At 38.5% G+C, this 14,121-nt stretch overlaps 1 protein-coding gene across 2 annotated transcripts in view; it reads right to left on the minus strand.

Moving 5' to 3' along the window:
• Nucleotides 1-14,121, minus strand: part of EPHA3 (EPH receptor A3) — a 293,753-nt gene that overhangs the window by 185,513 nt on the left and 94,119 nt on the right. For both annotated transcript variants that reach the window (XM_075197046.1, XM_075197045.1), the window contains exon 3: nucleotides 9,913-10,573. In XM_075197046.1, the coding sequence (XP_075053147.1) occupies nucleotides 9,913-10,573 (661 nt within the window). The remainder of the gene's footprint in view (nucleotides 1-9,912; nucleotides 10,574-14,121) is intronic.

Below are 14,121 nucleotides of genomic sequence, written 5' to 3' on the forward strand. Positions count from 1 at the left end.
AATAATCAGATGAAGTGACAATAGTATACAGCTTAGCTGAAAGAAATTGTAGCTCTGAATAATTTTCATTGAAAGGAGGTATTTTATATAGTTATCATAAGACCATATATCACAATCTTGCTGTCTGTCAAACAGATCATTTATTTTTCTCTTTAGATGTAGCTGAGGGGTGGCGTGGTGTGCCTGGGGGATGGCGTGGTGTGCATACTTACCTACTTTCTTCAGCTCCCTTCCGGGAGCCAGCCAGTGGAGGGGGGCGTGAAGGGGCGGGGTGGCCGAAATCGCGTCATTTCGGCCCCGCCCCCTGTGACGTCATGACGCAAATTGCGTCATTTGACAGCGGGGGCGGGGCCAAACGCCGCGATTCACCGGGAATCGCGGCGTTTGGGATCTAATTCTGCCCACTTCACTAGGAAGTGGGGCACTTCCTAGTGAAGTGGGCAGAATTCGGGAGATTGCCACACTCGCCCGGGAGTCCGGGAGACTCTCACAAAATGCGGGAGTCTCCCGGACATTCCGGGAGAGTTGGCAAGTATGGGTGTGTCTGGGGGGTGGCGTGATGGGTGATGTGGCAGTGGGTGGCGTGATGTAGCTGTGGGGTGGCGTGATGTAGCTGAGGGGTGGCGTTATGGGTATTGTAACTGAGGGATGGTGTGATGTGTCTGGGGGGTGACGTGGTGGGTGATGTGACAGGGGGTGGCGTGATGTAGCTGAGGGGTGGCGTGGTGTAGCTGAGGGGTGGCGTGATGTAGCTGAGGGGTGGCGTGATGTGCCTGAGGGGTGGCGTGATGTGCCTGAGGGATGACGTGGTGTGTCTGGGGGGTGGCGTGATGGGTGATTTGGCAGGGGATTGCGTGATGCGTAATGTAGTTGAGGGGTGGCGTGATGTGGCTGGGGAGGGTGTGATAAATGTAATATTTTATTATAATGAATGTATTATATACTGCGTGATCTGTGTTCTGTACGGTGTTCACTTATTGCTTGCTTTTCCATATTTACATTTTCCAACAGCTCCTAACATTCCAGGATCCATGCTAGAATCCAGTACCAGGTTGTGATAGCTGCAATCACAGGTAGGTGAGAGTAACACAATTTTGATACATAATGGGGAGTTCAATTAGCTGCGAAGTGTCTCCGGGACGTCCGCGAGACACTTTGAGGCGGAGATTAGACAGAAATCTCCTCCCATATTTCCTTGCACCTCTATGGGGTGTGAGGGAAAATGAGTGGAGATTTCTACCGTATCGTAAATGTGCGCTGCACGATGTCTGCGTGTCACATCGCCGGCAATCGAATTTCCACCAATATGTCATGTCTAACGAAGTCCAGCCATGCCCATGTTGATCACGCCTTTTTGGATGCGCCGCCGCGGCATACAGGACCCTTGCTGCTCACCTGTGCGGGGGCCGGCCCAAAAAATTTGGTGTATTGGGCCCAAAATTTCTCTTGGCGGCCATGATCCTGTCCTACAGCCGCAATAACATGCCAGCATAACCCCCAGTGCAAGGTGCCACGTAACGTTTCTTATCAGTTCATGCAACGTAACACCCTGCGCCCATGAGACGGCGGGCACATATCACTGATAAATGTTAAGTAGCAATGCCACATCTAACCCAGGGTTATAAATCACCTTTCAGTCAACCTGTCATTTTATACAGCACAAGATGGAATGTAACCACTGTCTACAAGAGGTGAGTCGCATACACTGGCTAATGTGGCATAATATGATTATGTCCTTATGTCAGGTATACTAATAATTGGGGGCACTTATGTGTGACATAATATAAACTGGGGGCATTATTGTGTGGCTTAACACGAACATTTATTTGTTCCCATTACCATTAATATTATAATTTTAACGTGATGAAATAATATATATATATATATATATTATACACACACACACACACTACTGGCACACCTGGGCTTGAAAAGATTTTTGCCGGCGCACTGATAGAAGAAGGTTGCCTACCCCTTCGTTAGGCTTTAGTTAGATAGAAATGTTACTTTAAAATGCAGAAAAGGGCGTTACCACGTGGTTTATAGCTTAATAAACAGGGCCCTAATAGAGTATTGATGCACTTTTCTGCCATCTTGTAAATCCATCCATAGTTCTACCATTGAGCTCTGTTGAGAAGATATGGGTGGCTTGTAGAGCTTTCGTTTTCTCTGCCGTGATACCATGCGCCATTCAGTTGGCTTCAGTTAACATGCTCTAGGTATGGGCATTGCTCGTGTCAGGAGGGGGTGTCCTAAGATGTAGTTATAGGACCAAGGGGACATATTTTTGCTTTCCCTTTTGTTAAAAAACAATGGGGAGATTCTGATCACCAAATGTATCTATAGCAATGTAGCAGCGTTTGGCTTTGGGTGGTATATGATCTAGTTTTATTTAGTACATTGTGATTGTTTATTTCAAATATTTGCAAGTGCCTTCAATGTTTTCAGTTCAGTGTCTGGTAGGAACGTCTTCTGGAATAGTTGCAATCGCTGTGTATTTGTCTGTTATTCTCACCTTTCTACCTGGTGATTCCGCAAGTGACAGTTGAAATTATGAAGTACAGCTGAGCACTCTGCACAAGGACAGGTTGATTTGCTTCCAAAATAGAGACAGTGCTCCTGATTCACCAAGGAACGCTGCTTGATTGCTGCATTTTGCGTGAAATTATTCTGTGTATGCTCAGAAACTGACCGTCTGCCAGTGACCGTAAGTGCATGCAATTCAAGTTCGAAAGCAAATTACACTTTTGACAGCCTACGATATGAAGGGCAGATAGGAGGAGGGAACGGGCATATCCACATAGGCAAAGTACAGTAAGGGTTTGCCAAGTTCGAAAGCACGTATAATTGTTATATTCAAGTTCTGAACGTCTCTGAGGTTCGTGATTTTTAGCTGTATCATGTGCACCAGCTACAGGGCTGGTATAAGTGCCAATTAACAGAAATGATGGACGTGTAAAAAAAGCATTTAATGTACAGTAGGCATTAATAACATCTTGATATCTGTATTTCATGTTAAAAAAAAATAGTATTAACAGGTGTTAATGTATTTAATATTTTTTTTTAGATGCGTTCTGATGGGACTTTATATTGCACATATACATTGTGTGTACCCTGCAGTGCGTTCTGTTTTTCTGCATATAGCAAGTACCATATAACCAGAGCGTGCTTATAGCGGTTTGCAAATATAAACATCTCTTGAGCTCCATTTGTACTTGAATACAGGACTATGTGTCTGCAATTTTCATCCAATTTTTAAAAATGTAAATTGCCTTCACGTTGCGCTCCTTGATGAACCAGGCCCAGCATGAGGAGAGGATATACACAGGTTACATCCTGGTCTGGGCTACACATTAAGTCTTATTTCATAGAATGTGTCTAGCCATCATCTCTGCTTCTTACAGTCATTGCAGATAAGTAAATATCCACGGGGGTTATGATACTATTTGAAGATATCTTTTTGAAAACTTCTGAGGACTCAATCATCAAAGTCAAGGAGGAGCATCACACAACACATGCATGCCTGTGTTATACATTAAATATTAGGATATAAATAGAATTGTGTACTGCAATCTATTTATGTACACTGATGATGGTGGTGCAAGGCAATACCAAAAGGTAGCACCAAAACATCAATAGAATGAAATCATTATTCTAACATATACTACATGTAAGTAATGTTGCTCACATATCACTCTACACAGAGACAATTAGTACTTTCTCTAGCAAGTGAATTACATACATACAGTGATCAAGCATATTGAGATAATTAAGGATCGTGGGCAGGGGGTATCTGTTCCCCCTGGCCGGTCCCATAGTGGGCTACCTTGGGCTGGGTCACTGGACCACCTGCATTTTGTTCCTTTAAATTGTTCTTAATAAGCTGCTGAGTCGAGTCTTACCCCCCTAGGCTAAATCTTGCCAGTCCTCCCCTGCTAAGGATATAGTTATATAAGAAGATCTTTCTACAACTAATGTTAAGTGTACTGTGATCAACAACACAAAAAACTGCAGTGCATACGACCACTAAATGGAACAAGGCTAGGTACACACTGGCCCAATGATTGTGCGAAAAACCTCCAATCAGCCGACATCCGACCGTTTGGTCAAATATTGTGTGTGTATAGTGACACGATGATCTAAGGTCGTCCCAAAGTGTCGATCATCGTTTCATTTGGTTGGTCGTACTGTTTAATATTTTCTGACCAATCATGTAGTGTGTATGCCCTCATGCTCACGATCACCATAGAGTTTACAGAGTCGGGCTCTTTTCAGTCGATGCTAGCGATGAATGTCCCGGTGAATAAATGTAGAGAGTGCTGTAGAAGGAATAATTAATTTGTTTGTTCTGAGACAGAATGTTTAGTTTTAGAGTCACATAAGCTAACGAAAATTCGTTAGCATATGTGGATAACTATAACAAGGCAGTTTTAATCAGTGTGACATTGGGACAATAATGAATGAATGAATATTGAGCTGTCATTCTCTGAAGACTAGAGGACCAGATAAAGGACCAGATGAAGAACACAGATCTGAAGGTAAATCGTGTCAGTGTGTATGGATGAATCGTCAGACTGATCGGACCCTCAGTCGTAGGTACAATCGTTTGAGATAACACGTCGGTCGGAAAATTCTTCAGTGTGTACCTAACCTAACACTGTATTGTGTGATGAGACCAGAATGTCCATCAAAATAAATAAAATGTCATAAAACCATATTTAACAGCTATCAGAAACCAGTATTTGAGATTATTCAGAAAACTTAAGTTACCATCATCAGTGGAACAAAGAACAGTCATGAACCCTTGCAGACATACTGAAGGCCTCTGGGAAATAACAGTTCTGATAGTCCTTGCAGTAGGGTGTTGTCCTATTTCAACATAGATATCTTATGTACTTTTTATAGCCCTGGGAGAGTTTATAACCATAATATGCATTATTCATTGCTCTTTATCAAGTTACATAGTGAGGATCCATTTACAGTATAAAATACACCTATTTTCAGAAAATTAATGATGACAATTATAATAGAAAGGCAAAGTATTAAGAGCCAAACCTAACTATAGAAATAGTAAACAGTTCATCCAAACATCTGAGACTGTTCTAAATGAAAACTTGGTAACAAACTTGATAGCACTATAAATAACCACACATTTTGTATTATACTTTAGTACCATAAAAGTCATATATTTCAAATGTATCCCACTACTGTACTTGCAGATGCAGCTGAGTTCAGATATGGATGAGTGCATATAATTAAACAAACGTGAAGAACTGACAGCCATCCCTGTTTATTAAACTGCACAGTGAGTATTGACTTACAACATAGTAGAAGCTGTTATGATTGCACTGGATCACTCTTTTATCCAGTTTTCTACCTCTCATATAGGGTATAGACTCATAATGAGCTTCTGTAGATGGTGCTTTCTCAGTTTACTGAATTGTTTGTGTCGTAGAGTCAGACAAAGACTAAGCACACTGAGATGCTGGAGGATACAACAAGATATGAAGATCTCTCTCCAATCAATGAAATTCAAATAGCTCTAGTCAATCTGAGCAAAATAAAAAAAATACATGTGTCTCTTAACAGCAAGACATAGCAAAACCAACCCTATATAGCATACTTGCCAACTCTCCCGGAATGTCCGGGAGACTCCCGAAATCCGGGTCGGTCTCCCAGAAGATCAGGCACTTTTCCTGATTCCCGGCCGGCTCTTCAAATTAAATGGAGGGGGCGGGGCCTAGTGGTTTAGTGTATGTGTCATTGTGGCCCCGTCCCTATTTTTATTGGTCCAAAAAAGTGATGATGGCTTTAGGGGCGGGGCTAACGACACCATTCTTTGAGACCCACACACCCACCTGTCTCCCGAACCTCCCGAGACACAAGTTGATAATGTTGGTAACTATGCTATATAGTAGTACAATAAAAGTATGAAAACATGGTAGGAGAGGGTTAGTGGCGGGAAGTCATTGAGGAAAACATTACTGTGTGCCAATTACTCAGTTTCAAACTAGATGTATAGGGCTTATGTGAGGAGACCAGAAAATAAGAGAAATGCATAAAATGTCATAAAGCCCACAGTTAACAGCCATATACAATATAACTAATTGACACCCCTATTTCAGAAAACCATTCAGAAGATTTGATTCTTTATGATAAGAGCAAGAACTTAAATAAGTATTATTATTATTATTATTATTATTATTAATAATAATAATAATATTAAAGTTAATGTGTAAGTTGCAAAAGAGTGATTTCATCGCCACAGAGTGGGGGAAACGGCGTACAACAACAGGAATATTCAGGGTAGGCAAAATTAATTCAGACATGAAAACAAAGGGCAGGGAGGATCCTAAAGAGAACTTACAAAGTAGTTGGAACATTATTAAAATGTAAGATTTGACGCTTTAGTCCATTCTTCTACTTTCTACATATCACCACACATTTCTTTTACCCCTTATGGAGTACTAGCCCAATTACAGTTATCCCAATTATCTGTGTAGACTGTAAGTAACATCACTAATGAACACATTAACCAAATAGGACCCATGACTGTTCTACTAGTAACCAGGGGCCTGATTCATTAAGGATCTCAAATGAAGAGGATACTCATTTCAGTCTCCTGGACAAAACCATGTTACAATGGAAGGGGTGCAAATAAGTGTTCTGTTTTACACATAAGTTAAATACTGACTGTTTTTTCATGTAACACACAAATATCAACTTTAAATTTCAGTGTACAAATAAGCTATCAAGTACTTGTATGTTACATGAAAAAACAGGCAGTATTTAACTTGTGTGCAAAACAGAACACTTATTTGCACCCCTTCCATTGTAACATGGTTTTGTCCAGGAGACTGAAATGAGTATCCTCTTCATTTGAGATCCTTAATGAATCAGGCCCCAGACCTTCATCTGAGCTTACACCATTCACTACTGCGCTCTCTCCCCGGCCCTTTATCCAGATGAAAAACTACAAACACCAAAAATGATGTCGACCATAGAAATTGCTGAGTTTGTAACCACAAATTGTGTGAGTATTTGAACAAACATATGACAGATCGCCAATCATCGCTGTTTATCAAAATACACAAAACACTCTACAGCTAACATTATCCCTCTGGTTCACTCTTTACTGTAAACTGGATGCACAGATGATCAGAGTTGTTTTAGCAAAATAATGAGGCACAGGGAGAATCCCAATCACCTATAATATATCACAGATATAAAACAGAACTTCTAAAGATGACGCCTTTTCAATCCTCTGAATTGCTCCATATTATATTATTATTACTATTATTATTATTATTAATAAAAATTATGAAGTATCAGCATACTCCATAGCACTATACAATTGGTATTGTAAAACGCGCTGGGGAATTCAATTGGCCGCGTTACTGTAAAAAGCAACGCGGCCTGTGCACTATTACCGGTTTTACAGTAATAGTGCGCTTACAGTAATAGTGCGCTTAAATATCGTTATTACGGTAGTTTATACGCCAGCTTTTTGCTTGCAGCTCCCTGAGCTGTCAGCAGAAAGCCGGGATAATATTACCGTAATAATGGTAATGGGTATAACGCGGCAGTACTTCGAGGGGAATTGAATTCCCCCCTTTGTCAAATAAGAAAACAGTAATCAAATACAGTGAGAAGATGCCGAAGGATACAATTAGATATGGAGATCTTTTTTTAACTGACTTTAAATATCCCCTGTTAGTCCACCACAACATAAAAAGTTGTGCTTCTGACATATGATGCACTGTTCACTTTGAATTTGTATCACTAAACAGAGGTGCCTTGGCACTGTGAAAACAAAGGGTGACAAAAGTTCAACAAGAAGAAATATTAGTGTTCCAAAAATCAATTTTGGATAAAAACGTGTGATACTTGTCAATGAAACATATCAACAACATAAAACATCATATAAATATGTATTGGCACAGCAGAGGGATGAGAGAAGGATAGAGACTATACTAGGATAGAAGAATAAATATGTGACACTATTCCAAAACCCCTGTTTCAGCAACAAATGTGTTAGAAAACCGTATCGTTCAAGAAATACATGAGATTCCACAAAGGCCATATTTAATACCTACTGAGGAGACCTTTCAGAAAACTCACTAGTGACAAATATAATTACAAACAACAGAAAAATAAGCACTATGATTATGGCTCAGCTAAGCACCATATATGACTCACGGTTGTACAAAGAGCAAACTAAGAAATACATATTATACTACAGAGCTGGTTAAACTATTTGCAAGAAATAATACCTTTGTAGAAACATTACTATGTAAATAAATTTAGACTAGTACAGTTGTTCCACTTATAAATGGAAGCGATAGTATCATATTTAAGAAACTTGAACTTAGTTAACAAATAACATATACACTAGGGCAGAGGTAGGCAACCTGTGGCTCTCCAGGTGTTGTGAAACCAAAAATCCCAGCATGCTTTGCCACCTATCTGCTGGTTATCTACTGGCAAAGCATGCTGGGACTTGTAGTTTCACAACACCTGGAGAGCCGCAGGTTGCCTACCCCTGCACTAGGGGGTAAATGTATCAAGCTGAGAGTTTTCCGGTGGGTTTGAAAAACCAATCAGATTCTAGCTCTCATTTATTTAGTACATTCTACAAAATGACAGCTAAAATCTGATTGGTTGCTATAGGCAACATCTCCACTTTTCAAACCCACTGGAAAACTCTCACCTTGATACATTTACCCCTAGGTCAACCTATCACCCATATCTTCATTGCCACTGGAGTTATATGAAAATTAGAGGTAGGAACAGGATTCAGTAGTAGTTCTATCATTGCTTATAACTATTTATAGAGAGACACCATATTCCATTCATAAAACTTAATAAAAATACATTTTAGCATATTTTAGGGAATTTTTACACTTTTGGACAAAAAGTAAACAAAGTAACATGAATCTTCCTTTAGTTTTGTAACACACAATAAAATAAACAAATTCTTAGTTGGTATACTATTGTAACTTTGTTTAGAGTATTAGAAAGTACTTACATCCATACGAGTGGTTACATAAAACTTAGAATCATATTACAATGATGTGCTAAAATGTTCTACTACTGTAAGTTGGAAATATATATGATAAGATATGCCTTGCCCTGAAGGAACAACTAATTTATGTCGAAAGACATGAAGGCCAAGAAGTTGAGGTGCCATATTTTAGCAGCTATGAGACACGGCTATTTAAGTAGACCATTCGTTCGTTAGTGTCCACCATTAACAGCAAGACAAAGAAACATGAAAACATCATCATGAGATTCATTATAATGAAGCTGTCAATATATAGTTGATAGAATCTCTGCAACAATATAACGTGAAAAAAAAATAAAAAAATCTATTTTATTAACCCTTTCCCTCCAAAATATAAAAATAAAAACCTCAATAGCTCAAAGATCACACAATGAACCTATATCTACAGATATAACACCAAAGGAGATACATGAGAAGGAGTAGAAGGTAAATTAGTAAAAACATGACATGAAGGTTTAAAGTATTGAGAGATATTATTAGTTAACAGTGACATGTCCTCATATATTTCTGATATAACATATTTTTAATTCAGACTGTATGTCTATCTGCCTATAAGGTAAAATTGTATTATAATGTAACGCTACTGCAGCTACTCACAACATTATTACATTTGTGTGGGATATACAGTATTGGGTGTTCTTAGATCTGACAATGGCTCAGTAGAACTTTAACTTTCATTACTGAAAACCATACAAGAGTTCTGTGTTCTTTAATGCAATATTAAAGCTAATGGAAGACATTTGAAAATAATATATGTTATAATTGATTTCCTACTTATGGCTCTCTATACAGAATAAATCAATAAGTATCGAGTGTTGTTTTATTGGTATAAAGTGGCTCATTATTACCTTGACAAGTGAAACCTCGCTCTTCAAATCCAGGGTTGCACAAACACTTCCCGATGGGCACGAGCCATTCTCCTTCTGTGCTGCAGTACATTTTCGGTGGATCTTCTTCTTTGGAATGATTGACACAAGAACCTCTCACCTCCACCAGAGATTGGGAGTCCATAGGTACAGTGTCGGGAAACATGGCTAAATTCTTCACAGTGAAAGGACACTTTTTGAAATATACCCGCACAGATACTAAGGCAACGCAGGCACCGACGTCCTGAAAAGCCAAATACAGTCCTTTCTTACTGATAGGCCCCACTTCCCGAACCTCAGTGTTTAATTTCAATATTCGATCTCCAAGGTCCATTTGGGTGAAGCTTTCATCAGCTGCAATAGTGTCGATCTTTGTAAACTGATGCTCTCTGAACTTGACCCCATGGTCCTCGTCCGACTCCCAGTAATAAAGGTTAAATGTTTCTTTGCATGTTCCCAGCACAAGTGGGATGCTGTTGCAGTCTCGTAATGTGAACTTTAGCTCAACGTAGATCTTTTGAGCTGTGTTGCGGGGAATCCAGTTTGTCCTAAGCCAGTTGTTTTGATTGTGGTCCATGACATTGCAAACTTGGTAGGTTCTTATCGGAGTGTAATGCTCATCGACTCCACTAATTTCTTCCCACTGAAAACAAAGATATGAAGAACAAGAAGTGTCAGTGTATGCAAAAAAAAAACCCTTGAAATACATGGAGAGGAGAGAAGAAATTTCACAACCAGCAAAGGAAGGGTTCTTTACAGTAAGGGCAGTCAAGATATGGAATTCATTGCCAGGGAAGGTTGTGATGGCAGATTCAATAGATATGTTTAAGAAAGGGTTAGACAAATTTTTAGCGGAACAATGTATCTAGGGATACCACCGATAATTGAAATGAATTGATAGAAGTGGATATAGGGTAAAAATAAGACTGCAACATTGGGTCTGGGGGGGGGGGTTTCACAATTGAAACAGATTGGCGGTTGCTTACTCTGGATCAATTTCAAATCTAAGTGCAGGATCGCAGGAGATCCAAAATAGGTTGAACTTGATGGGCTGGTGTCTTTTTTCAACCTCATCAACTATGTTACTATATATACACGATTCCACCAGATCATTTACAACTATTTTATTGAACAAGCAGAGGTAAAAGTGGACAGACCTATTCTAAGGGGCGTATTCAATTGTGAGTGTTAATGCTGAAAAACGAGCGCTCGAAAAATATTACCGTTTATATGGTAATATTGCGAGCGAAAAGCGTTAATACGGTAGTTTACGCGCGGAATTTCAGCTCGCAACTCAGGGAGCAGCGAGCTGAAATTCCGCGAGTAATTACCGTATTAACGCTAAGATTTTTCGAGCGCTCGTTTGTTAGCGTTAACGCTAACAATTGAATACGCCCCTAAACATTGAATTAAAAAAAATCCCTTGTGACAATGAATATACAGATTGCAGAGATTGGCACTTAAACGATTGTAGAAAACATACAACTCCTATCAAGTCAAACAAAACTAATGGAAATCTTATTTTATACCAAAAAAAAAACATTGGAAGGATTGAGTAACCAAAATGCTGGAGCTTAAGTGACAACACCCCCTTGTTAAGATGTGTACATGTTATATACAACATTTTCATTAGAATATATGTGGGTGATAAAAACAAAGAGGTCAATGATGTACCATTATTCAGAAAAAAAAAAAGAAAACAGACTATTCAAATGGAAATACATGTATACATTATATAACTAAATAAAAGCATGACTTCAGTAGACATACCACAGTGCATTAGCAATAACTAATTGGAAATGTTCTGAAGCAAAATATTATACATTATTTATATAGTAGACTAGTAGTTTGTCTCAGAAACGCTAATTTTAAAAATTACAATTATGTCCCCATGTTATGTTTCCAATGGACCAAGAAAGACAAATTTAAATACAAGGAAAGTATAATATGAGGGAGACATCTAAAAACTACAAAATCTTCTATTAAAATAACAGTATAAACACTAGGAATTTTGCAATGTGTATTTACCAGCCTGTAAAACCAGAGAATGTAAAATGGGAGTTTGACTTTATATACCTTTACGATCACTTTATGGCAGTATAAATGGTCCATTTTTATGGTCTAGAAGTCCATGTGTTAGCTAGTTTCAAGTGGACGGGGCTCAAACTAACCTCTAGCCGATCGGGGTATTATAACGCCCTGTCATCCATCTAGCATACAATCTAGATGGGTGAAAAAGCTCCTATCGTGTATAAGTTTCAAATAAATTATAATTATAATAATTTACAATAACCAACTGGTAAAAATGTGAACCGTGTTATAAAAGGCAAAACATATTTTTTCAGCTATATTTTACACCAAAGGAATGTGTTCTCTTCTACACTATCAGGATACAAAGTCCCACTGAGACCAAAAATTCTTTTTGGTTACCATGATTAATCATTTAGTCTGACCTTGTCAAAAGAGTACAATATGGCTTCTGAGACAGAGGCACCAAGCCCCAATGAGCTCATAGAGTAATGTTGATATGATATGTATGGTGTTTCCAGCTTGAGAAACATTGTAAAATAACATTTTAAGGGGTGGGTTGGGGGGGTGGTGGTTAGCAATGAAATTTACAAATATATAAGGCACAAAATGATTTTAAAAAAAATGCATATTTTTATCACAATGACGTGTATTATTTTTCTTTTTCTAGTTTATAATGATACCACACAATGTATTTACAATAGGAGCAGAATTTAGGAGTTCATACATTGTTTAAGACTCAAATGTAATTTCTACCTACTACTAGGAATAGCTTCACACGATCACATGATCAAATTACTAAATAATTCACCATTGACAGTAATTGATCACATGATCAAATTACTATGTAATTCACCATTGTCAGTAACGGAGTACTGACCAATACTTGTTTTCTGATAGCAGAATTATTTAGCAAAAAGAGTTTTAGCAATTTATCCATTACTTTTCCATTCATTTCAACTTCTTTTGTTGTTCAGTCTTGTAGGTATTCAGTATTGTAGGTTTTTTTATTTTCACTTGTTCTTCCTATAAATTGTCTATTTGGTTTTCACTTGAATTTTGTTGGTTGCAAGGTCACATTAAAGGTTTAAAAGCTCTGACATGATTTATTCTGATTTTAGGTGTCACATCACAAACACCTGCAGTATGGTGATGTGCATTGAGGGTGTGTAAACTTTTCATATGCACTGTACAAGCATGAAGCCCTAAAATAGGCCCAGGGTCACATAAAAAATGCATTGCACCAGCCTGACTCTACTTTCTTGCTTTATAATTTACCCCCAAGGCTTTATTAACTGTTACTACATAAATAAATACGTGTAAAGGAACACTCTTTTTCTTTCGGTGGATGTAAAAAAAAAAATGTTTGAAGTATGAAAATGATGATAAAAGTTCAAGTTTCAGCCTATTGTGTTATATTTACAGTGCTGGAAAGTATTTGAAACCTACGAACTCTGAGCTGAACAATGCTGGAAAAAAAACAAACAGCTGGCTCTGTTCAGTATGGCAGATATCCAAATTCTAAACATCTCATTTGTATAACGTGGTATCTTGCCAGCTGTTTAATATTCACAGCTAATAAATATAAAGGGACACGTTCGTCTATTTCTTAAATGGGCATCCTCAAAAGGGGACTTCAATTGTTGCAAATTCAGACATAACAAAAAGATAAAAAATTATTGTTCTAGAAGGCGGGAAACTTGTAGTATGGGCTTTCGCCGCTAGTTAAATGTTTGCAGAACCATTCTGAGCCAGTATGCCTGCTGAGATTGCGGGAGGAAGGTAGCGTTTGACTCCAGTCCTTTTATTGTCAATGACTTATTCAATCTTTCGCCTATATTTGTGATGGCTGATTCACACGAAACAACGTGCTGCTGTGAAATTTTGTTTTCTTTTTGGAAAAAAAGCAGCAGAAATGGTTGTTATGCTACAAGCAGCATACAAGGATGCTGTCATGAGAAAAACATAAGTTTACGAATGGTTCTCTAGTTTCAAACAAGCTGAAATGTCAATTGACAATCAAGCTCGATCCGGATGTCCTTGTACGGCCTGAACAGAGGAAAATGTGATGAAAATTGTGCACTCAGAATTTGTACCCCAGGGTCAAACAGTCATCCAAAGGTTTTATTTGTAAGTTTTGAAAAGGTTGCGTCACGATTTGAG

The sequence above is a fragment of the Mixophyes fleayi genome, chromosome 2 (genome assembly GCF_038048845.1).
Source record: "Mixophyes fleayi isolate aMixFle1 chromosome 2, aMixFle1.hap1, whole genome shotgun sequence".
NCBI lineage: Eukaryota > Metazoa > Chordata > Amphibia > Anura > Limnodynastidae > Mixophyes > Mixophyes fleayi.